This window comes from Cricetulus griseus, chromosome 2, assembly GCF_003668045.3.
Source record: "Cricetulus griseus strain 17A/GY chromosome 2, alternate assembly CriGri-PICRH-1.0, whole genome shotgun sequence".
Lineage (NCBI taxonomy): Eukaryota > Metazoa > Chordata > Mammalia > Rodentia > Cricetidae > Cricetulus > Cricetulus griseus.
Window position 1 is genome coordinate 238,574,192 of NC_048595.1, and position 27,543 is coordinate 238,601,734.

Here is a 27,543-nt window from a genome sequence, read left to right on the forward strand (position 1 = left end):
GGAGAAGCTACTTTCAAAACAAGTGAATGTTCCATAGTTCATAATCTATTAGCATACAATAACTCACAGAATAATATTGTCAACAAAAGTACTTTGGAGAAACTAATTACATATATATAATATATATATTTTTTTCTTTTGCTTTCTAAAATGAATGTTTGTGCTTCTTAAAGCTCTTTGTGAATATAGATTGTTAGAATAGATACCTTTATCACATTAGAATATAATAATGACATCCTACAACATATTAGAATATTACAGTGACTTCCTGTACCGAATTAGTAAATTATAATAACACTCTGTAATGCATTAGAATACTATAATGAACTCCAAATTGCATTAGAATAATATAATGACATCCCAAAGTATATTAGAATATCATGACTTCCTGCAATTTTTAGAGCATCCTCCCACCCTGACTGTAACATGAGTTTAAAACATTAGTGATTTAAGATGACATGGAAATTTACAACTTTATAAAAATTAAAAATCTTATTTTGTCATATTTGATTGTTCTCTCCTAAAAACTTATTCTTTTCTAATGAGAAATGGGAAGGGAAAAGATCTGGAAAGGGCAGGGTTGGGGAGGAAATGGGGGGAGTAGAGTGAGGGGAACTATAATCAGGATAAAAATGTATGAAAAAAATATACTTTCAATAAAAGGAAAAATATGGAAAAAACAAAAATGAAAAAGAAAATCTCATTTTCTAATGTTATTTAGGCAAGTCTTTGCAGATTTTCATTAAATTATATAAAATAAATTAGAGGAATAGAAATAAAACTTTGGGGGTAGTACACAACACACATATTTATGTGGATTAAAGGAAACTATAGAATGTTTTAGCTGAACTCTTCTACAGTTTTGAAAAAATATTTTTTACATTCTTGTGTGCATGTGTATGCAAATGTATGATCATGTCTGTGTATGAGTGTTGGTTCCATGCATATGGAAGTCAGAAGATGATTTTTGGGTGTCTCTTCTTTATTCCTACCATGTAGTTTCATGATTGGAAGTCAGATTGTCAGGTGTGGTAGCAAGTGTCTGTACCTGCAGAGCGAAAATGAAAATAGTTTCATATAGTTATCACTACATTTGCAGTTCTATCAATATATTTAAGCAAGTATAATAGATAAAACTGAATTTTTAATACTTATATTAAAAGCTATTATGAAAAGTTTCATTATGAATGATTTAATTTACTGTGTAACAATAGTTTCATTTTTTATTTTTATACTAAGATTTTATTTCCTTTTGTAACCAGTCAAGGCAGTAGCAGTAATCTGGAAGCACATAGCAGTGGGTAATTTACAAAAAAGTGAATCCTCTCATTAAAGAACGTTTTGGATGTTAACATAATCTTTACAGAAATTCTCATGTGTAAAATCTTTAGTTACAGATGTTTTAGTTGTGACTTAGAACCATTTTTTCATTCTTTTCCTGTTTTTCTGTTTCTCTGTACAGAAAGCTGACCTCGCAGTCGCTCCACTGGCTATTACCTATGTTCGAGAGAAGGTCATCGACTTTTCCAAGCCATTCATGACCCTTGGAATAAGTATTTTGTACCGCAAGCCCAATGGTACAAACCCGGGCGTCTTCTCCTTCCTGAATCCTCTCTCCCCTGATATCTGGATGTATATTCTGCTGGCTTACTTGGGTGTCAGTTGTGTGCTCTTTGTCATAGCCAGGTAACATGATCACTTTTGTGATTTTTTTGGCAATTGTTACCTCTTTTTCTAACTAATAATTGTCAAAAGTCACAATCTACTTTCTTTGCTTTCTTGGGGTGCTGTAGATTCACAAACTTCTAAGTCACACCCACTTACTCTATGGAATCTGCTTCCGTTAAGAGTCACAAACACTTATCCAGGGATTATGCTGCCTTTTGGGGCAGACAACATGCTGGTTGTGTCAGTAAGCTGCAAGCATAGTAGGTAGGCATTTGTCTTTTTAATCAAAATCTCAAAGGAGTCCAAATTATTGAAAATTAGTTTTCTTCTGCTGTAATTAAAATTATAATTGAGCCTGAAGATTCAGAATTTTACTGCTACCATAATAACAATGAACTCCATTATGTTTTTTGAGTTTTTATACTTTGTTGTAAACAGTATTAAAATTTAGATGTAGATATATTTTTAATTAAAATCTTCATAATCTATGACTATATGCATTTTTGTGCTCCATTGCAAAATTAAATATGGATTTTAAAAACATTTTGTCACAAAGATTTTTTGAAAGCCAATTGTCTTTTCTTAAAATTCTGTGATAAAGTCATGTGCATTTCCTAGCAGTAGGAAATGCATTTTTCGTTTAGAAAAATGATAAAAGTAGATTATATAAACCGCATTAATTTTTATATATTTATACATTTGATAAATTTGTACATAATTATAGTTTTAATTTTCATGTCATATAACTGGTTAATGTTAAGGTTTTGGCTACTTAAGACCACTAGAGTTTGCATTTGCTTCTAACAACAATCATGCAGCAATTGAAACTATGTTACAGGGCTTAAAGTTTTTTTCCATAGTTTTTTATTCTTCCTCAAAACTAGAACTTAAAGTGTGAAATTCAAAACCCTTTAGCTTATGCTTTTCCATGATCTATAAAAACAAAAATTACATTTTATAATGTATTTGGATTAATACCATATTTGTTTAGTAACCAACACAAGCCACCTTACTTCATAATTCTTTAGAGAAATGAATCCAAGTGTTTTTTCAGAATTAGTTTAAGCCTAGAACCCTTCGCAGTCAGCACATACAACAAAGATAAGCAAAACATTCCTTTGTGTTTGCACATGTACCTACTCTGCAGAATAAAGACAAGAAGAGAGGCTCCTAACACTACACTGTCTTGAGGAAGTATGTAGGCATCAGTCATGCAAAAGTCTAATACAACTTCTCCAGAACTCCTGAACTAGACTCTTGAGATTCTTTTCCAGCTTCAGATGTGTTACTAATAAAAGGCATGTTGTGTTGTTATAAAATTATCTAACAGTTCAAAATACATTTTACACTCTCATTTTCTGTCAAAAATGAGATATTATATTGAGGAGTTACCTGCATTGATTAAAATAACCCCCATTGAGAGATTTAGTTTGTTCAATTTGAAAATATAAGGTCAGGAAGTATGTCATATTCTATTGCTTTTATGTTTAAGAGAGTTACTGATTATATTCATCGTTAGTTATTTATTGAGTGTTTTTGAAATTATTCTGCTCTAGTCTGAAAAAATCTATTTAATATCTAAAAATTAAAATAAAACAAAGCAAAAACTTTATCAGAAAGCTAATAGGTGTATTATTAATTAACATATGGTAAGTTATTAAATAATACAGGGTATTTCATTGTCTTGATAAAGAGTCCAATGCTATGTAAGTTCTAAAAATATGTTTGGTTGTCATTAATAATGAAGACTTGTTTAAATAATTTCCAATTCTTAAAAGTAAATACTTAAAATTAAGATGAGCAGAAGAATGACTAGGTTCAGGTTAGTTTCTAAAATGAGGCCACAATTCAAATGAGTTTATATGAAATCAGTTCTGCCTAGTATGAAAGCAACTCATAAAATACAATCCCAGATGAAATGCATCATGTACTGGTAGGAGTTAATTGCCCTTCTAAATGGAAGTGTAATTTTTATTTTGAACTTAAAATAAATGTAATACGTTGGTTTTATTCATGTGTTAAAATTATATCAAACAGAGACCTTCAATGAATCACTGACAGTACTGAAGTCAAGCATACATGGTATTTTTTATACTTTGTATATAGTATATACTTTATTTCCATTAAAAATTATAGAAAATAGAAAGGAAACTTACTTAGGTGTGATTTAGCTCAGTGGCAGGGCATAATCCTAGCCTTTGCAAAACCCAGAATTTGGAACCTAGGGTGGAACAAAACAAACAAACAAACAAAATTTTTAGGTGTATATCTTACTTTCTGTTAATGTTGCAGTGATAATATACTGTGAACAAAGAATTAAAAGAGAAATGGCCTACTTTAGCTCATATTAGAGGATACAGCCATCATGGCAGGAAGTTGAGTCAGCAAAGCATAAAGCAATGGGTAACACTATGTCTACACATAAAAGAGAGCAATGGATATATATGTGTAGTTTATTCTCTCTGTTTTATCCCATCCAGGTTGACAGTTCTGGAAAATTGTCTGATGTTTACAATTAGGGTTGGCCTTCCCATTTCTATTAATGTAGTCAGTACAGTTCCCGAGAGGCATGCCCATTGGTCAGTGTAGTCTAACAAGCCCTTATGGAAATTTCTGAGTGCAGAGTCTGTAAAATTGACTGTTAATATTCACAATAACAACATGTGTGTCATCGTCAATGTAAGTCATAGACACTGTACTCTAAACCAACCACTGAGTTTATAACATAATTTCTACTCATAAATTATTGAGATATATCATATTGAAATTTTAAAAATCATATAACACCTAATAAGTTAAGAAAACAATTAGTTCCATAATAAATATAACAAACATTTTGATATTGTTCAAATTTATAATTTATCATTTAATACTGTTTCTATTCTTAATGAAACAATTTGCCTTCTGTAACTTTCTACCTTCAGAAACACACTTTCAGCTTTTTCTCTTTTCACTCCAGTTGTTTCATGAATCATTCTAATAATTAGTAAATTATTTGCTGCCTTTAGAATCACACTTATTAAAATCTCATAAAACAATATAGATTTCCCAATTTATTTACTAGTTTATTTAATACACACTCACACATGAACACACATATATGTATTAGGTAGTGTATATAACATATATACACACACATAAATGCATATGCTTTCAGTAATGTAGTGAAATACATAATGAAATAATTAATCTGAATCTAAATTTTTAAGGATTATGTATTTGAAACTCATATTCATAAAAATTGCTTACATATTAAAACATACATAAAGTCAACTATAACAAAACAAGGCATTAAGCAGAGTGTAGCAGTCCTTCCAATATATACTGGATGCATGCTCTATTATTGTATTAGCACCATTAGTTTTATTAAAAATTCAAACTCAAATCAATTGACAACATCCATGCGTTTAAAGCTAGATTTTAAAATGTATAATATTTTTAGTCATTCAAATAATCTGCCCTCATCTTTACTTTACAAAGAAACACACCTAAACTTAGTTTACAAATTTTAAAAAGTACGTTAAATGGTTACCAAGAAAAATAACCCAAATGCTTTTTATCTGTTGGTTTTCTCTGTCATATGGCCTTTATATGCCTCTGATGTATTATTTGTAGCATAATGACACAATCAGCATCGTCTGAAATAGTAGAGAACTCACTTAGGTATAGACATCAGGCTGGGATATTGCATTCTAGACAACAAATGTCCCTGACCCACATAGCTTAGCAGTTATTCATGACTGAAGGACAGGAAGAAGTCTTTTGGGTAACAGGATTCACTTCCTTATATTATTTCTCAATCTTAATCCCTCTGTTTTTTTTATTTGCTTTAGTCTAGTTATATTATTAGTGAGATGATAGTCATATGAAAAGGCTGATTAGAGCACCCATCCTCTATGCATAAGATGTGCTTTTCACCTTGCTTCAAATATTCCCATGTTTAACAAGATAGACTAAAAAAAAAAAAAAACAAACAAGGTACTAATAAAATGGGTTAATTTAAATTCCCATAATTTAAATTCTGATAAATTAAATTCCCATAGATAGAAGGGAATTTTTTCTTTCAGCCACAGATATCTCAAGGGCAATCAGAGCTCCTGAAATTCAATTTCCAAGTTTTCTTTTGGGGTTTTTATAATTTGAAATACAGGGATATATAATGGATTGCAACACACAAATGAAGGGAATAGTGATGCACACATTTCCCTCCAACAGGATTGATGTCATCTGAACAATTACACATGAATCTGCTGGGCATAACCTCAGAAAATGAAATGTAAACAAACTGAAATGAAATACTATTCCTACACCAAATTTTATAAGAATCTTGATACACAACTATACTTCAGGTTTCTTACATGAACAAGACAGTAGAATAGCAGTTCCACTGCAGGATAGCAAAGTAAAGAATTTTGAAGTGTTGAATATATAACATTTTATTTTATAAATAAAAAACAGTGTTGATTTTTATGTTGTTTATTTTTATGATTTTTAGAATATTAGAGTCATAATTGCTATATTATTGAGTAAAGCAATTAAGAATGACCTCAACATTGCTTGGCTTGGTGGTGCACACCTTTAATCCCAGCACTCGGGAGGGCAGAGGCAAGCGGATCTCTATGAGTTCTCGGCCAGCCAGGTCTGCAGAGGGAGTTTTAGGACAGGCTCCAAACAATACAGAGAAACTCTGTCTCAAAAGACAAACAAACAAACAAAAAAGAATGGCCTCAAAATCTACTTGTATGTTTATCTATTTACCTGTGGAAGGGTCTTGCATTATGTTTAATTAACATGGCTTGTGGTCACAAAATGAGAAACCTATGTCTCACTTGGAGCCTTATACTTTAAAAGCAAACATTTAATTATCTTGGAACTCCAGTGATTTTAAACATTGTGTCTTTGATGGTTTACTGACTTTAAAAACACATGTCCAAAATGCTCACATTAACAGCTTTGGCTATGGTTCCTGAGCAGTATGAAATAGCTCTTATATGCTTGTCATGATGAGTGATAGCTCTTGTACAGTGAAGAGCAATTGTGGATTATTATGCATGTAGGAATGGATAACTGTTTAGTAGTAGTAAATAGCAATTTTGCTCTGTGTTTGTACTACTAACTCTCCAACCTCCTAGTCAGAAAGCAATTTACATTTTACCTTTCTCTATCTTTGCTTTAGGTATTTTTTTGCTTCATTTTTAATGAAGGTTTTAAGAGAAGTAAATTTGAAGGAAGCCTATTTTTATTTCCTTTTCCATTTAGCAATCTTCCTAAAATATATGCCTATTACACAAATGAGAAAAATCATTAAAATGATTATGTATTAAGATTTGTGTGGATCAGATACTAGTGGTCAGCACAGATATCTAAAGACACTTTCATACTACAGACTGAAATGGTTTTATAAGTTGTGAGGTTTTATAAGACAACAGGGAACATATCTCAATATCTTCATACTTACTTGCTGACCCCCACTATAAAATAACACATCGCTTCAACTGTCATCATTACCAAATGGCCATTGTAGTAAAGTAGATAGTGTGTCTTTTTATTTTTTAGAAGAACCAAACCAGTGGTGACCAAGTAGAATGTCCTATGATGAGGACATTACCTAGTGATGCAGGCAAAAGAGATCTAGACAGAGATCATAGGCCCATGAGGAGGACATAAATTCTAATTCTTAGAGGTAGAAATAAACATGTTTCCTAAGTCTCAATTTTATAATTTCAGGACAGAAAAAAATAGACATTAGAACAAAAATAATTAAGTAGAACAGTCAATATAAAATTAAATTGACTTTTAGCAATCTTCTGTAATCAAATATCTATTGGTATTTTATTTTATTTTCCCAATAAAGTAAAATTGTTTTCAATTCTTTATTTTCTTCTACTTGGTTTTTAGTCCTTTGTTTCACTCCAAGACCTCATGAATTCTGGGCAAATGCTCAACCTCTTATATATAGCCCAGCACTCAAATTGTATTTCTCTTTACATTAAGACAAAATAGAATACAAATACATGAGAAGACAGTTACTAGCCCAGGTTTTCTAATACTACAGATACATAATTTGCCTTTATGGTCTATTCTTTAGTCAGAGGCTCCCAGAACAGAGTGGCTGCCATCTCTGGGTCACTGGTCAGTGTGCAAATTTCACAGATGTTATGACAAAGAGCTTCTGAGAACTATACATAGCCTCTGATGACTTGTTTCCATTAAAGAGATACACAATACCTAACTCAGAAAGTCAATAAATTTTATATAATAAATACAATTTTTCAATGTATTGAAGATTAATGTTTGTGAAGTAGTTATATTTTAAAATTCAGCAGATAGGGCCCAGTAATGTCCTTGGTAGTTGTCACTGTATGCTCTTATCTTTCATCAGTTAACTTAGGCTGAGTTGTTAGCCAACCAAGAACAATCCTGCCCTTTTCATCTCTGTTCTAGTCAATCATCTGTTCTCTTCCCTTCTATTGCATTCCATTCCATTATGTTTTGTGCTGTTCTGTCCTACTCTTGCCCAATTCTATTCCTACTCTTTTCTATGTAACCCTATTCTATTTTCCTTTTTTAGCTTTGGGAAAGAATCACTGTGTGAGTCTATTAATATCCAATAAGCTAAGGAACATGAATCACACTCTCCACAAGTCATATACTTAGTCCTTCATGCGTCTTAATTTCCCAGAAGCTCCATTTCCTCAGCTGGAGACTCTGTGAAAGGACGCTCAGAAGCTTGCTCCAAACATGGCTTGTTCTGTTAGCTTTGAAAACAATGCCTCTTTTTTTTTCCCATAGACACTAGAAAAACTTTTGTTTTGTTGATGGTGGTAGGGGGCATAGAGGGTGTTTTCTCAGCCGTACTAATAAAGATCATTAATTTACTGGCCTTGGAAAGACTGTCCCTTTTATGTATTCAATATGAAACAGTTTAATCTGCAGTATCTACCCAAGGGAGGCCAGATCTATTATATGTAGCTCTACTTTGGAACAATAGAATCTGTGCAGGAGGACCATTGAAATACCAAAGGAAAATACACACTACCGTTTTGGTTTTGTTTTGGCTATATTTTCCTACATCAAAAATAGTGTGCTCCTAAAAGGCATTTATTTCAGAAGTGGAACAAAATGTAGTGTAGGTATTTTCAATGGTATATGTGTCTTTTAATTAAGCTGTTGTTTTACTGTCATTACATTATGTCACGAGTTTTACCAGATACACATTTTTGTATGTAGGAAGCCTTTTGCGGCTAAGACACATGGAGGAAAGTCTTGAGAGAGAAGAAATATGGTGTGAACAGTATACAATCTATGACTACACTGAGAACCACAGAGACAATCACTTATTTCCCTATTTTAATCAACAGTACATTGGTAGAATAAAATCCTGTTCACCAGACCCTGTTACCTACCCATGACACAAAGGAAATTAAGAGTTTTTTCTCTTTTTAAAATTCTCATCTGTTGTTACAGAATGATAGGTTTTTCTAAAGAAAGTATAGTTAGAAAACTTACTGGAAATACATTAAAAAGGAAATTGTATTATGTTGTTTTGCTTGCAGTGTTAAATTCATCTTCTGATTTACCGTAAACTTAAAAAAATTCACTATCATTTTAAATATTCAAACAATGCTTTATCACTCTTTTCCACATTATCTAAATATGCTTGTACAAAACAAATAATTTCTTGAAATAACTTATTAGCTACATGTGAAAATTTAACATTTTATTACTAGCCTTACAAATATAAAAGGTTAAAATATATTTCCAGAATGTTCAGCATCTCGACAGAGACATCAGTAAAACACAGTGCCTTATTTGTCTGTGGTCTAGATGTACTAGCATTTCCTCTTTAAAATTGTTGGTTTCATTTGGCAAAAGAATAGCAAGTCTTTGTCAAACTAGAGAGAGAATCAAATTCATTTCATGTAGGTGTGATCCCCTTAATTTATGTAAATGAGAGAAGTTTCATCAATATTGAATGGAAACAAAAAGAAAAATAGTAGTGATTTATGACTTTATTTCTTCATGCTAAATGAAGTAATATACTCTCTCCAAATTATTAATGAGTAGGAGATACAGCATCATCAGCCAGAGCTTCATTCATTAGAGCATGCCACAGCACCTTAATTGGTATAATTTTTTACATTCCATTACATAATTACATCATTCAAATTAAATTGTTTTCATATCAATCCTGTTGAGTGTGTGTATATGACAGTACAAAAATTAACTTTTTGTTCTTTATGACAAAAACCCCTTTCTAATGAAGTAATTTTATGTATCTATAATTTAAAACTATAATGAGTATATTTAACCTAAGGTACATCAAATCCAAACTTTTATTTGTAAAGCTTTACAATTTGCATAAAGCATAGGCATATATATGTCTTAATGTTACAGGTTAATTTTTGTTATTTTTAGGAAAGATTCATAACCCTAAGATAATTATCGAAAAAAAAGTTTTATTCCTTTCTGTTCTGATTTCTTTTTACTCCAAAATGATAAAAAATGAGATTAATGAACTTAAAGTAGGTTTTCCTGTTAATTAATAAATTTAATATTTGAAGCAAAGGTGAAATGGTAGGTTTCCAATGTTACTGGCATGATAAACATTATAAACAGTTGGGCTACAACTGTCATCTAAGTTGGTTCAGAATATGCACCTGAATATTATTTTAACCTAATAAAATTAGGTAAGTGTTTTCTGGCTTCCCTTACTATCGTTGGTGTTTAAATCGGGGGTGGTGGGTAGCTTGCATCAATATGTTTATTCAATTGCTACACTGAGATATGATTTGGAAACAATAAATAAAACCTGAATTTTGCTTATTAATACATTTTTAGGGCTTGAAATCATTTGATTAGAAAGATTTGAAATCTATGTTTCAAATCTTGTGGAGAATTTAAAAAATTACATATTGGTAGTTCTTAATTTGGATAATGTAGATAAAAATAAAATAGTTGATTTCCAAACATACTTCAGTTGCTTTAAGAATTATGTGGTATGCACATTGTAAGTACATTTATTAAAACTCTTATTTGTCGATACAATACTCTATATTTCAGGATATTTCTTACTTTTTAGGTCGGAAGGCAGAAAGCCCACAAATGAAAAAATTTTGAAAGTTCTTACAAAAATAAACTTTCTAGTTAAAATATTAGTAAGAAAAGAAATTATGTACCTTGTATGTTTATGTCTGCTGATTATTAATATTTCCTGTAACCCTGATAATGTCAGTTAAAACATTTAAAATACTTAAATGAACCATTTATATCAGACATTTTCTCTCTTGTGAGTGCAGTTTAATTTTGTATGAAAAGGTGTTGTATGTTTCATGTTTCAGTATTATATACCTCATGACTAGCTGTCTGTAGGCAGATGGTCCTGAGGCTTTTAGCACTAGTCTTACTGAGTCACAAACCTTTAGCTTGTTTATCACATGTGAACTATTTGCCTCTGATCTGTAAATCTAAAAGAAACATTTAAAATGAAATATTCCTGATTTTTACTTAAAAGTAACAGCTTTAACGTTTAGCATGTTATTTTAAAAATAGGCAGTTTGTTAATAAATAGTTCATAGGATAAACTTCAGTTTTTCAATGCAGCATTGAAATCTGAGCCATTTTCCTGCTAATCCTCAGTTTAAAGCCACTCTCAGGTGAATGTAACTGTACAGATGAGGTCTTGGTAGCCATACAAAGGCTGCCAGAAAAACCATTGTATAATTTCAAAAGCAGATTCTAGTTTTAAGAATAAAATTAATTTTTGTTTTATGTTGAAATCTGTTAAAAAGCTTCATGGCAACCAATTTATTACTGTCTTAAAATTTGCATAATACATAGATGATTATTATTAAATATTTTTAAATCTACAAAATAAAACACTTTTAGGCAAATTAAATAAACAATATATTGCTGTATATTATTATCAACTTTAAATACATTAATACATTAATCAGTTTATTGTTGAAGTTAATTTTCTTCAAATGTTATTAAGTTGGAGTCAGAAAGCCCTACATTTCAATAATTCTCATTATTTTTTTATTTCTTCCTTATCCATAATTTAAGTCTGTTTTCATCAATACACTATAAATCAGTGGATATTATCATTCCTATCACTTCATCAAGCTCTTTTAATCTATTTGTAGGTTCCATATAATATGTTCTTAACAAATTTTTACTGTTTGTGTACAGTAATCCTGACACTTCATATCCATGAATAATGACTTAATGGCATTAAAGGTACCAATTGGTGTGAATGTAAAATAATGAAAATGCATTCAATTGTTTTAGTTTTTAAATTTCATATTTTCTCAGGAATATTGTATGTTATTTAGAAATATACAGCTTATTTATAAATATCCTGTGTAGATGAAGGAGTATTTGTTTTCTATCACTAGTTAATCTTCATGGATTAATATCCCAGCTGCAGTCAACATCAAAGTATTCCAAAATATCTCTGAATACAGCATTTGGGAAGCTAACTGGAGCTGTCTCTGTAATTCAGGGTGAGGAGACTTCAGCTTGTCACTCAACTACATTTCCAAGGGAAGGGAAAGAACAAGTCACAGAGGGGGTTGCATCTGTCCAGGCAGAAAATGCTAATGCATAGCTGTGCTGGACAGGTAAGAAGTAGATTTTGAAAACAACAGGGAGGGCTAGAGCAAAGCTAGCATGGCAGAACAATTGAGTTTTGTCAAGTTATAGGAAGTATTTCTAAACTCAAAATCCAATTAATCCTATGTCATGAGAATAATTTGAAATCTAAACAAGAGCAAAGTGTTTTCTAAAGATAAATGCATGCAAAAATGTCTGTGAAGAAAATGTGTCATAAATAATTCAGTTACTTGATGATTTCATTGTTATCAGTCACAGTGGATGTTGATAGTTTACTAATTGTTGAGCTCTTTTCACTGATACAGAAGTTTTTCCTTACTGGACAATTTTAAATCATGACATACTCTCCCTAGTTACAATATTAATAAGTTATTCTAATAGTAATATAATTTTTTTCTAAGATAGAAACCTTATCAAAAAATTGGTAGTTACTTTCTGAAAGGCTAGTGATAGGTTCAGAACCTATTTCAATAAACATAGTTTTATTTGTGTTTAATAGGAAACCTGACCATATATATAGTCATCTAAATATATGTCTGTGAACAAATTTGTGTGTGTGTGTGTGTGTGTGTGTGAGTGTGTGTGTGTGTGTGTGTGTGTGTTGTGTGTGTGTGTGTGTGTGTGTGTGTGTGTGTGTTGTGTGTGTGTGTGTTTGATTGCTATGAATAAGGAAAGATTAAAAGAACTCATTTTAAGGCTTCTGGGATGTTTCACCAGCAGCACTGTTCTTACAGTAGGGGTTTTAGCTTTCTAGAATATCAGATATCATGAACATCCCATCCTTCTCAAAAGGGAATAGAAAGCAAACGTCACAGAAGCCAGAATAGAGTATTAGACATGGAATTAAAGAGTGTTACACCCAACCATGTGGGTGGTTGATTCAAATTAGTGTCCTCTGGAAGAGTATCCATTCCTCTTAAGCAAGGAGCCATCTCTCCAGACCAAGCTATTGGTTTTTAAACTAGGAGAAATACTTCCTTTATTTATGCAATTATATCTAGAATTATTTAACATTTAGAACTATCTACAGCATATTGTGACCTTAAGATTTTTGTTTGTCAGAAAACTGATAACCTCATAGGGTGTATTTTTGGCAGTGACTGCCACAAGAGTTTACTGAATAGCAAAGTCATTTTCATACAGTTGCCCAGTTTGTCCTCAAATTCACTTGTAGAAGAGTCTCTCCTCAAGCCTTGATAATTGGTAATCTTCTTGCCTGAGTCTCCCACATGCTAGGATTATAGCATAAATAAAAGGATATGTTCTTAGATGAGAATTTATCAAGTTTGCTTCAAGTAAGTATACTATAGTATAGTATAGTATTTTATGATGCTATGAAATTACTCAAAGAATATAATTATCTATTATGAAATATTATCAGATAGCAATATTTTCCCAACTCTTCTTAAGCCATGAAGAAAAAAAATATGAAACCTAATAATTCCCCTACTTATTAAATATTGTGACATATAATAAGACCCGTTAAATAAAAATGAATAACAAAATTAATTTTAAAATTATAATAGGACACCTTATATTAAACAGAAGATACTTAATAATTTCCCCTATGTGAAGAAGGGAAGAACACTGTGGTCAATTCTAGTTGGTCGGACAATGTATGTGTTCATTCTCCTGAGATTCACTGTTGACAACTTAATGTAGTACAATAGAGAAATCAATAAATTTAATCAAACTTTTCCTGACCCTTCCATTCTGGGATGTTTTCCATCAATTGAAGCTTTCCCTAACAAGTCAAGATGATTAAAAATATAATGACTAGATTTACAAAGTAGAGAGGTGATGAGTGTGCTAAGTCCAATTCTAAAAAACAATGGGAAAATGATTTCTGCAAATAGATAAAATATTAAAGGGCACAAATCATTAACATAATGTTCAACCAGATCTTTGAAATATAACTGTGTTGTTTAATAGTACAAAGAAGTAAGCTTTTTTAAAACCTTCAAGCAAAAATCTAACTCAGTATAAAGACAGGCATTGTCTGTAAATAAGATCTAAATGCAGTGTGACATTTAGGAAAACTAATTTACATGCCAAAAACAAGTCATTTATTATTTCAAAAACACAATATCTTCTGAGGTTCTAGATTCTTGACAAATTAATAATGTTAAATATATATTTATATAAATATATAAAAATAAATTCTAGTAAATCTAACAACCCTGCTCAAGTCATGTGATCACAGAATTGAAGCCAGACTAATGACAACATGGTACACAAAACAAGAGTTAGGCATCAGGAGATTTCCTTTATGCAGTGAGAAGTAAGGTTAAAGCCTGGAGTCTCCAACTATAGGAAGGACTCTAACATACTTGGCTGGCATGTGGTCCCTCATTTTCAGACTATTAAATAGATACAATGTGATAGTCAAGGCAATTTGAGTTTGTTTTCTCCCTCTGAAAGACTACTATGAAACATGGTTTCTGAATATCTCTGTCATTATTCTACTACCCACATTTTGGCCATTTTTTCATAAATGCTGATATTTATTAGAAATCTGTTTAGAAATCTGATAGTTTCAAATTTTATATATTTTTTTTACATTGTCCGGAAAAAAAATGAAGAAATGCTACTTTGAGTACTGTTATGTGATGTTATGTGCACATTTATAGACCTGTTTATAAAATATGCTACTTATTATCTTTCCCAAAGACTTGTAGCTGATATTCTCTTTGCCTAAATTATTATGAATAAAATAAAACTGTTCCTTTAATTCACCCGAATTATTACCTAAAATATTAATTTAATTGAAAACTTTCAGGAATTATAAGTCCATGTTACAACAGTAGGTAAAGAAAACATTAATAAGATTAAGGTGAACTAGTAAATAATTTTATAGAATAAAATATACTAATTTATTGAATTTACTGTAGATAATTACCACAGTGTAGTGTTCAAAGGGTAAGTATGTACATTCATAAGAAAGTAATTCTCTAAAAGACAATAAAAGAGAAATTGTGAACTGTAGGTATAAAGGAAGAAGCAGAGATACTATAGTTATGAAGAATGTCCTTCTGCATATGTAACAGTTGGGTAGCCTGGTCTACTTTGGGACTCCTGGCAATGAGCAGGGTCTGTCCCTGGTGCTTTGATTGGCTCTTAGGAACTAGATTGCTAGATTGCTTTCCCAGCCTGAATACAGAGGGCAATGCTAGGTCTTAAGGCAGCTTGGTATGCCATGCTTTGCTTATGCCCATAAGAGACCTACTCTTTTATGAGCAAATATAGAGGAAGGGTGGATTAAGAAGCAGCTGGAGGGTAAATGGGGAGGGAGTGGGTGGAGAGACTGCATTTGGGATGTGAAATAAATTAATGACATTAAAAAGAATGTCAAAGGCACATATTAAAGCCTTTGTAATTTTTTAAATACAGATTTTATTTAATGTAACTGACTGTATACACATGAAACTGAGGAAAAGTTTCACTGGGTTTATGTTGTCAGGGCAGAACAGTCCTAAAATAAAGCTTTTACTTGACACAGAAATAGGAGTTACTTAAAGCTGTGAAAAAAGTTCACAAATAAAAACAGCCTAGTAAATATCTTGTTAAGTAATTAACATGAATTATACAACGTGCAACAAAAGCCATTTATTAGAATACAGGTGCAATGCTGCTACTACTTTTGAGTTTTTATAAACTCTAGTGAAGTATCATTAAAAATGGATCAACACCCTATAAATACAATTGTTAATGTAATGTTTAGAAATTTCTATAAAGACATCCAGGAAGGAATAATTTGAATTCTTTTAAATAAACTAAGAGATTTGTATGGAAGATGTTTGTATGTTAAAAGCAGAAGATAGGGGTGATATTATTTGCAAGATATTTGTAATCCAGGAAACAACTCTACTGGAACATGTTGAAGCAGTCTACTTGTTTTATGAAACAGGTAGCTAAGCTATTACAAAAAATATTTTGAGAAATTAAAGGACTGATAATTTAGAAATGAACAGACACAGATGGCCTTTTATTGCCTCATTTCATGAGCACGAGTCCTGTTTCACTGGCTGGGAAGAAGTAAAACCTTTTAACATGAACGGGAAACTAACAAAAATGCTCTTGTGAAAATATATTCTGTAACTCCATAGAACTTTTGAGAGACAAATAATAGTAATGTATTTACATGTCTGTATATGCACTCATGTGCAGAAAAAATGCATGTACTTGTGGATATAGCCTTTATCCACATACAATAGAAAATATGGATATCAAGGCACATGCATTTTCATTAACAAGAAAAAAACTATTATTTGTAAGAAATATTAATATAATATTCATAATCAAATAAACCTAATATAAAGAAACACTAATAAAATCATAATGACTACAATTGGAAATTTCTACAATCTCAAATATCATAAGTACATAAATAATAGCCTAATGTGTAAATATGCTGCATATTCAATTTTTCACCTAATATCTACCCCGAATGCTTTCTATCAAGAGTGTATGTATAGTGTATAAGAGAAAAATCTTAAAATATTTGCATAAAATAATAATTTATAATGTGTTTGTCATATTAATTAAAATAATTGAGACATATATCTCATTAATAAATACATGCAAGTATTACAAAATACTAATTTTAGTATTTTCAGAGAAAGGGATGAAGAGAGACAGACAAGCACAAACAGAGATATACAGAGAGACCCAGTCACAGAGCTGCAACACCATAGACAAGATTTTGTGATCCATTCTCTCCAGACAACTGTTAGCTGCATTTTTGTTTAGGCATCCAGTTTAATTTTTAGGCACTTAGAAGCACACTGAACTGGAAAATGCCAGGCAGAGGTAATCTTCTGCTGTGTTATCAGAGATAGAGCAGAATTCTTTTAGTATTGTTTTCAGAACAGGGAAAATACAATACACATTTTATACAGCCTTTTCATCTCCCTGTACTTAGCATTCCTGAGTGTAAAAAGAATTCCCAGTCAGCCCTACATTCCTGTGAGCCTGCAGTGTTTACATGCATGGCTTCGCTTCATGCTCAGAGATTGTGTTATCAACAATGATTACCAGTAGTAGGAGAGCTGTGGCTGAAAAAGCTGAATAATGGCTTAGACTCTTGTCTCTCTATGCACAGCTGAAAGCTGTGCTTTCATTCATAGCCAAGATTCGGCTAATGGGTGGATATTACTGTCCATGCTCTGTAGTCTCCTGAAGAGATTTGTTGTTTCTTAGTCCTGTATCACTGCAGCTACTTTCAGAAATTTTTGTTTTTTTTGTGATATTAGAAAATATTATCTGGTCCCTTAATTATGATATGCATTTACAGTGAGTCCAGTATCAAGCACTTGTCTAAGGTTAATATTTTCTCTTTTTGTAAATAAAAATACATCTTACAGGGGAAATTCCTACTGATTTTACCAGTCACTTAGGCATATTGTTAGTTCAGGCATTTGATTTTTTTTTTTAGGGAAACTTTTTAACTAGATACAATAGAAAAACGGTTTAATTCTCAACATGTTTTATTAGATCTGAATTTAAGATAATGAGATTAATAACATCCATACTTGTGGAAAATACCCTGCTTTGGAAAAAAACACAAATAGGTAGGAACTTAATCAGTGTTCAAGATAAATACTGTTTATCAAATTCCGATGATACCAATTTTTGTACTTGCTTAGAAAAATCAAAATGAGAATAGATAATTAAATTCATCATTTGATAGTCCTACATTTGCACATGATACCTAAGATACTGCATGTATCATTTAGTGGCAAACATTATTGTCATTATTCACTAAGAATGCAGCTCCACTCTGAGTCTTCAGTGTGCAGTCTTGCCACACCCTCTAAGTATCAATGAACCAGGTGTTATAGGATTTTACTTTTCAGAATACAGAGGCTGAATGATGTAGTATTATTTACCTAGGACTTATTCATTTTCAATATTTCTCTAGTGTTGCAGGAGATACAAAATTATAGTTGCATGCATAATTCCTTCTTTTATGGGGTCTATTATGCAAATATGTAAGTTAGCCAAAAACAGATAAAGAAAATGTTATTAAATATACAATAGTGGAAAGAGCATTTCAAGTGGTGGAGTCTGAAATAAACATAGCATAGTTTTTCTAGTTGAATCATCAAATAGGAGATTATCCTTAGTATAAAGAAAACATTAATTAATTGGCTGTAATAGAAAAAACATTTCATTTGGAAGTAATATCAAACACAGTGTGGAGGTGTTAATATGATTGCCATGTGACACAATAATATTAATATAAATTATTAATTATTTGTTGGTTTGTTTGGAGTTTTCATAGAATTAATAATCACAACCATGACAGCATTTACAGCTTTGAAATTTAGGGAAAAGTTTCGAATAGATCAGAAGGTAAAACTGATTTACTGTATTTTAAATTAAATAATGAAAGAAAAATAGAGTATGGGAATATTTTCCTTGTACCCATATGTAAGGTAGCACAAAAGAAATGTATATGAGGACCTAAAAGATTTTGTTTAAGAATACAGTTATTATAGGAATAAATGCAATATGAAATGGAGACCTCAAAAAAAAATAAGTAAAAGAACTCAAGTCACTCTGAAGAACTAATACAGGAAAGTGTTTGGTAACTGACTGAATGCAGGATAATGAGAAACGCAGACAAGTGACGAGAATTTTCACTTGAATTGTTGGAAGATGGTTGGATTAACTAGAGAACTGACTTCTTACAAAGATGGCCATTGCTTATTTTAGAAATACCCATAAGCTTATTATGGGAAGACTGGGAGAGAAGCCTAGAAGTTCATTAAAGTTGAGCTATCTCACAGTAAGGTAAAAACAACAACAAACAAAAACAAAAACAAAACCACAAAAAACAACTAATGTAAGGTTATTTTTAACATTATGTTCTATTTAACTCAAGTCAATAAACATCTACATTGGAAAAGACCAAAGTGGTCAGTTATACAATGCCATAAATTATACTGACTGCATGAAAATTTGACAGTACTTACAATGTGGAAGTTGAATTATAAGTGGGAATTAAGTCACCTTAATTGTATCAGGAATATTTTAATATAGAGCTAATATGTTATAATAGTGTCTATTTGCTCTTTCAAATATTATCATGAGCGCATAAATGACAGTTAAGTTTTATGCATTGAGGTCAATTTTATTGAACAAAATATAGATATGTTAAATTGTTTATTTTGTGGAAAATTATCTATTTTATGAACTGGTGTGTTGTTATTTCCTAGATTATATAGTGTTTCTTTTTTTCTGTCATTCTTTCTTAATCATAATCTAACTTCATCAACTTCAGCCTCATCATATCATATTTTACATAATGAAACCTTCTGCATCTTAGTATAGAAGACATAGAACAGCCTTAATTAATATCCTGCTCATTAATGATTTGGAAAGCACTTGCAGTAATTTGTAGCTAGGGAATTGTTTTTCTCAGAAACTCTTCTTTTTCAGTTCAAGGAAATGAACTGAAGGGTGTTCACATGCTGCTTAAGTATCCTACTACAGAGCTGTGGCCTAACAAACAAAATAATTTTTAAATTGTCTTAGACATGGACAAGTTAAAAATTCTACATAGGATTCTGTGTCTCATATTCAGCTGCACAATTAATTCATACAAACCTAATTCATGATCAGATGATCTCAAATACTAGCCATCCTTATTTCAGAAAATTCAATTATTTAAGAACACACAAATTATATAAAGTATTGAGTTGAATACAATATAAATTTTATGACTAACAAGTTTCAGAATTAAGGAAATCAATAAAAAACAAGAAACTATAAAAGTAAACAAAACATCATACATATGAAAGAACACTTGCCACATATAAGCAGATTATATTCATGAAGCATTTTCTCAGATGCAGGTCTATGTGGTAGTGCAGTAGTTTGCTGAAAAAAAACTATGATTTTGGTGAAAGTGGAGCAAACTCTATTCTAGGGCATTTTGTCTATTTCTTTAATGCAATAGCAAGGTAATAAAAGTTAACTGTACAGACTTAACTTGAGGAAGACATCGGTATTTTCACACAGACACTGCAACCGTGTTTGTGGTATGTGTACTAGCAGCACATGTGACGGTGCTGTGGCTTGTTTACATACCAGCAATTTTGGCAGATGTGTGTTAGATATGGTGCTTTCCCCAGAACCGTTTGACATTATGGTTGATAATTTGCTATAGTACAAATAATGTTTAATATTAATTCCTATTTTCATTTTTGCGGAACGTTATTTGTAAAAGCTTTTGCCTAATCAACAACCTACCTTAAAAGTTATTTTTCAGTCTATTGATTTGTTAATTCCTTTACTATGTCTTATTTTCTCCCAGAGAGTGTTATGAGTCCTAAAATTTAAGACTTTACCAACTCATAATGGATTCAGAGATGACTTTTACTGAGCATATAAAGAATACTCTATCTCATGAACAAAATTGTTATAATTCAGAAAAATGCCATAAAATTGAGAACAAAATACTACTAAAACAATTTCTGAGTTCAGATGAAAATAAATATTCCCCAAAAGTTCATGGACAAGGAGCTAGACCAGTTTACACAGCCAGTCTCTGCCAAACCTGAGTTTGATCCCTAGATGTAAGATCTTAGTGGGAGGGAGTTTACTACCATATGTTTTCCTCTGACTTCCATACACATGATATGGCACTTGTGTCCATACAAACACACAAACAAAAATAAATGAATAAATCTGAAAATTAAATATTTCAAATCTATGCATAATAAAGTAATTTTAAAATTTGAGCATGTGCATTACTCGGCCACTTAGTAGTACATACAAAATAAACATTAGTTTTAGAATATTTTTTAAAGAAATTGGATGTCACCTAATGTGCTTATTAATTAAATACAATCTTTTCACAAATGTTTGTGAATTTTTGTGTGTTCTGATAACATCGTTAGATGTCATTAAAATTTTCATTTAGTAGATGATTTGGCTCCAAAAAATGTAGGATTCAAATGCATTAAAAGGTATCTTCTGTTCTAAGTGAAAATGGATAATTTTCTCATTTTGAGGATGGTTGGAAAATTAGAAAAAAATATTCCTCTGTTAATGGAAATTTAATTTGACCACAAGAATTTGTCTTTGATTTCCTCTGGGGAAATGATAAAGACTGTTATGCCAGCTGAGTTGGATTTTTATTGAAGTATGTGGCTCCAGCCTTCTTTGGATTTTGGGAATCAGAATCCTTTATACTAATGATAATAACAGTCTTAGATTATGTGTAATAATTCAAGGTAAGCTAACAGAGCTTAGTAGCGTATATTTGGACTGGATGGCACAATATGAAGTGGTAATAATTTCTCACTTTTTGGAGCTCATTATTTAAATTTAGTTAGTCTGGAGTCATCCTACTTTAGTATGCCTCATGTTAAATCTATAATTTTAGTGGAAGGCATGCTTTACTTTCAGTGGCTGGAAAAACTCTCATTTTTGAATCTGTTCTTTGCAGGGAGATCATTAAAACAGCATAGTCTGAACAGGACAAATCACAATATCATCAGATTTTTCTATGCCTTGGGAAGCTATTTTCTTTCTTGTCTGTATTTCAGTCTGCTCTTCTGTCCACTAGGGCACTTCATACATCCCTCAGGTCAATGATAGCTTGCTTCCTTATAAATAAAGTTGCTCTTGTGCTTCTCAGTCCACCAAGGTTTCTGGTAGAGAAATGGTACTTTGTTTGTGGCTGCTTGCCCAGGTAAAGCTTTGATGAAATTATCTCCTCTGCTTTGCCTCTTAAGTAAATGCTAAGCTTTAAACCCATTGGGGTACATGATGGTCTTGTTGGCACAAACATGGTTGAATCATCTGTGTTGGAAAAGGACATGGCTTAACTGAGTAGCAATGACCTTTAAAAATAAATAAACAATAAACAAAAGTGCAGCTGAAGACATGGCATCCAGTCACCATAAGCATCTGCCATCATGTATAAAGACTTGAAAAGACAAAAGTATTATAAAAGTGTGCATCAATAGCCATCTGATTATTTAAAAATATTCTAACATGGGCATTCTTTTTATGATTCACCACTTTTCCAAGTCCACTAAAAACATAGGTAAATGCCTTGGAAATTTACTACAGTTTTCTTCCCTGAAACATAATTTTATTACCACAAATATAAGGATAATCAATGTTATAGTGTTGTATTAATCTTGTTTTCTTTAAGAAATTTTTGAGAATTTTTGTTCAAAAGTTAAATAAATCCTTAGCTAATAATTATCATCATCAAAATAATATTGTATTCACAAGCCATTAAAATATAAATAAAAATTTTAAATACCAGAATTGGAGTTTTTAAACTTAGAATCTCAGTTGAAACATAGTGTGAGATCAGTTGTTCTCAAATCCTCAGTTAAATTACATGATAATAAAAAGTTAAGCATAATCGCAGTAATTAAGCAGAGTAAAGCTGAATAAAGAACTCGGAGTGGTGCAGTGACCACAATTAAAATTTCAAGTTTTGTATTAGATTAGATTCTATCATAATACAATTTAAGGTTTTTATTTGTTATTTGATAATAATGATGAAGTAACAACTAATATGAATTAAAATTTTAAAATAAGGTAATCATTTTTGCTTAAAGATGTTATAGGGAAAGGTAATTAAATGTGTGGAAGTAAGAAACTTATATGTAATAATATAAAACTATTTACTCTCCATTAATTGTAATATAATTTTCTTTATAGCATGATAAAGTTCATAAATTTATTTTGAATTCAAAGTTTATGAAAATGACAAAAATATTCTAATAAATCATTGGATTGTAGAAATTGGTTGATTTTAAAAAGAAATGGAGTGATTCATAAGTTAATATAAGGATTATTTTGCAAAATAAATTGTCCAACATCTACAACATAAGAAACAAGAGAAATCACCTTTATAAAGAAGTCCCTGATTTGAGAATAAGATCAAAGTGCAAGGAAAGCTAATGTAATTCACCATAAAAGCAGTTCACAAAACATGAACATGTCTCTAGTGTAGCTTGTATTCAAGAGAAGGAAAGAGATCAAGAAAATATGGGAATAAACTTTGTTGTAAGAATGCAGAGAAATTAAAACAGAGAAATAATGTGTTAGAAGTTATTGTGTTTTCCTTTTAAACACTTTCAGTATGCAGTTGGTAGCCATCTAGGCAATATTCATAGAATTATATAGAGTGCACACAGAGAACCTATGGCTTTAAGTTGAGAGTTTTGAAGTCACTAGCATAGTGTTTATTCGTGAGAGTATTAGGTGATTAAAGACAAAATGGGTTTCTGAGAGCTGTGACCAAGCCATAAGCAATAGGGAGAAGGGTAAGAGGAAAGAAGCATCCAGTAATTAATAGAGGTGACAGTGTTGATAATAATCCTGTCAGAAGCTGAAATAGGCAAAAGTGGACTTCAGGAAAAACATGATCATGAAGATTTCACAGAGAAAGATGACTAGGTTTGAGGAGAAAATATGCATAAACAGGGTTGTCCACAGATTAGACAATTGGCCACACATGAATAAAAAATAATGTAGGAGGAACACCAGAGTTTCTGAAAGCATTTTAAATACCTATGTTAACAACATGCTTTAGCAATTTTAAATACACAAAGCTAAATCAGACACTGCATGGCATGCATTGCTTTGCAATGTAATAGCAAAGGAGAAATGTGCATTGATTTATATTGAAAGAATTAAATATGAAATGTTAAATATGGCCTAATGGTCTTAGTCCCACAGATATGGAAAAGAGAAAAAAATTGCTTTTTTATTAAGTGAAAGCTTGACACAGGTGCTCTGTAATCCTCACCATGGAACCGGTAATACTTCACTTTCTTTTTTCCCCCAGTTAAACCTAGTACCTTTGTTTAAACATAATATGTCTAGCAAAACCATGAGAGATTAGGGGAATAGTAGAAGGGTGAAAGTGAGAGATAAATGAAATAAAACAGATGTAAGATGGTGTCCAATATTAATCATCATCCTGGTCCATCCCTTGAAACCTCTGATCTAGAGTGTTGCCTGATGTTATCTGACCATTTCTCCTCACCAAAGCTTTCCCTGGGTAATAACTTAACCAAACCACACAGTGAGAAGTGGCATAACTGTTTGTGAAAGGAAGCACTGGACTAAGATCCTGGGAACTGATTCTTATAGTTTTAAAATTTATATTCATCAGATTATCCCTCCTAATTGAAAGAGAGAAAATGTTTTGTGGGAGTACATCTTTGGACAACAATTCAATTGGGTGGTTCAGTTTAGTGGAAGATAATTATGATATCCTTCACAAAAAACGGACAATTACTTTCAAGAAAAGGAAGACTTTCATGTTAGATATTTTCCTGTGATAAGTGATGCCGAATTAACTCTCAGAATGAAGGGGCAAAAGTGAAGGAAGCCATTTAAAAGAGGAAGAATGCTCACAAGATCCACACGCAAGGTGTAGGGTAGAAGTTAGTGGTTTTACATTACTCAGGACCCAGAATTCACTGTCAAACATAGCTGCACCTTTTATACCCTGTTTTTCAAGAGCCGAAGAATGTATACTGGGATCCCTAGGACATTATCTTCTTGAAGAAAAGGATACCTGAGCCTAGCTTATTGTCACCCAGTTGGAGTCCACTCATCTATAAAGGAAATAGGAAATGTGCTTTGTGTTTCTTTATGTCCCCATTCTAAGGCAAAAGAGTCAAGGGTCCAATGATAAACAGTCATGCCTAGATTGGAATATGAGCAGACATTTGGAGTGGATAAATCAGCTGTTGAAAGCATGTACTACTCATGCAGAGGGCCTGGGATCCATTCTCAGCATCCACATGATGGCTCTCCACCATCTGCTGTGGAATAATCCCTCTAAACACAGTATGGATATATGTAGCTATGATTGTTTTTTCCCTCCATTTTTATTTACATTAGAAACAAGATTGTTTTACATGTCAATCCCAGTTCCCTCTTCCTTCCCTACTCCCCAGCTACCCCCACTAACACCCTACATACTCCATAACCTTTCTGCTCTCCAGAGAGGGTAAGGCATTCCATAAGGGGTCTTCAGAGTCTGTCATATCCTTTGGGATAGGACCTAGGCCCTCCCCCATGTGTCTAGTATCACTCTATTTAGAATGGCTCCTAAAGTTTATTCCTTTGCTAGGGATAAGTACCGATCTACTAAGAGAGGCCCCATAGATTTCTGAGGCCTCTTCACTGATAACCAAATTCATGGGGTCTGGATCAGTCCCATGCTGGTTTCCCAGCTATCAATGTGGGGTCCAAGAGCTCCCACATGTTCAGGTCAGCTGTTTCTGTGGGTTTCACTAGCCTGGTCTTGACCCTTTTGCTATTCATTCCTCCTTCTCTGCACCTGGATTCCAGTTCAGTTCAGTGTTTAGCTGTGGGTGTCTATTTCTACTTCCACCAGCTGCTGGATGAAGGTTATAGGATGGCATATAAGTCAGTCATCCTTCTCATTATCAGGGGAGGGCATTTAAGTTAGCATCTCCACTGTTGCTTGGATTGTTAGCTGTTGTCATCCTTGTAGATCTCCAGACACTTCCTAGTGCCTGATTTCTCTTTAAACCTGTAATGGCTCCCACTATTATGGTATCTTTTATCTTGCTGTCCTCTATTCTTCCCCCAACTCAACCTTCCTGAACCCCCATGTCCTCCTTACCCGACCTCTTCTCCCTTTCTCATTCTCCTAGCTCCCTCTCCCATCACCACATGCCCCCAATTGACTCAGGAGAACTTATCCCATTCTCCTTCTCCAGGGGACCATGTATGTCTCTCTTAGAGTCCTGCTTGTTTCCTCTTTTTATGAGGCTAAAAATTTCTTGGTACCCAAGCCACAAAAAGACACAACTAAGAAAGAGAACTATATACCAATATTCCTCATGAATATACATGCAAAAATAATCAATAAAATCCTTGCAAACTGAATTCAAGAACATATCAGAATAAATCACCATGATAAAGTAGGCTGTATCCCTGGGATGCAGGGTCATTTCAACATATGAAAAATCTATCAATGTAATTCCCTATATAAACAAACTGTAAAAAATCCCCACATGATCATCTCACTAGATGCTGAAAAATCCTTTGACAAAATCTAACAACCTTTCATGATATAGGTCTTAGAGAGATTAGGGGTAACAGGGAAATACTTGAACACAATAAAAATGGCATACAGTAAACTAACAGCCAACATGAAACAAAATGGAAAAAAAAAGACGATCCCCTAAAATCAGGAACAAGACAAGGCTATCCACTTTCTCCATATCTCTTCAATATTATATGTTAATTCTAGCTCGAGCAATAAGACAACAAAAGGAAATCAAGGTGATACAAGTCTGAAAGGAAGAAGTCAAAGTTTCACTGTTTGTTGATGATATGATAGTCTAAATAAGTGACCCCGAAAAACTCTACCAGGGAACTACTACAGCTGATAAACACCTTCAGCAAAGTGGCAAGATACAAGACTAACTAAAAAAAATCAGTAGCCCTACTATATACGGATCATGAATGGGCTGAGAAGGAAATCAGAGAAAACATCACCCTTTATTGTAGCCACAAACAACACAAAATATCTTGGGATAGCTCTAACTAAACAAATGAAAGACCTGTAGAGCAAGAACTTTGAGTCTTTAGAGAAAGTAAAGAAGATACCAGGAAATGGAAAGATCTCCCAAGCTCTTAGATAGGTAGGATCAACATAGTAAAAATGGCTATCTTGACAAAAGCAATCTACAGATTCAATGTAATTCTCATAGACCTTGAAAGAAAAATACTCAACTTTATATGGAGAAACAAGAGACCCAGGATAGCCAAAACAACCCTATACAATAAAGGAACTTCCAGAGGCATCACTATTCCTGAATTCAAGCTCCATTATAGAGCTATAGTCCCTAAAACAGTTTGGTATTGGCACCAATGTAGACAGGTAGGCCAATGGAATCCAATTCAAAACCCTGATATTGACAGACACAGCTACAAATACCTGATTTTTGACAAAGAAGCAAAAGTTATACAATGGAATAAAGAAAGCATCTTTAACAAATGGTATTGGCATAACTGGATGCTGGTAGGTAGAACACTGCAGACAGATCCAAGTCTATCACCAGGTACAAAACTTAAGTCCAAATGGATCAAAGACCTCAACATAAAGCCAGCCACACTGAACCTATCAGAAGATAAAGTGGGAAATAACCTTGAACGAATTGGTACAGGAGACTGCTTCTTGAACCTTATACCAGTAACACAGACATGGAGAGCAACAATTGATAAATGGGACCT

The 27,543-nt window shown here is 32.3% G+C and overlaps 1 protein-coding gene across 1 annotated transcript in view; it reads left to right on the forward strand.

The window, feature by feature from the left end:
* The window catches only part of Grik2 (glutamate ionotropic receptor kainate type subunit 2), a 650,167-nt gene that overhangs the window by 499,021 nt on the left and 123,603 nt on the right, over positions 1-27,543 (forward strand). The window contains exon 11 of the mRNA XM_027402939.2: positions 1,463-1,686. Within this exon, the coding sequence (XP_027258740.1) occupies positions 1,463-1,686 (224 nt within the window). The remainder of the gene's footprint in view (positions 1-1,462; positions 1,687-27,543) is intronic.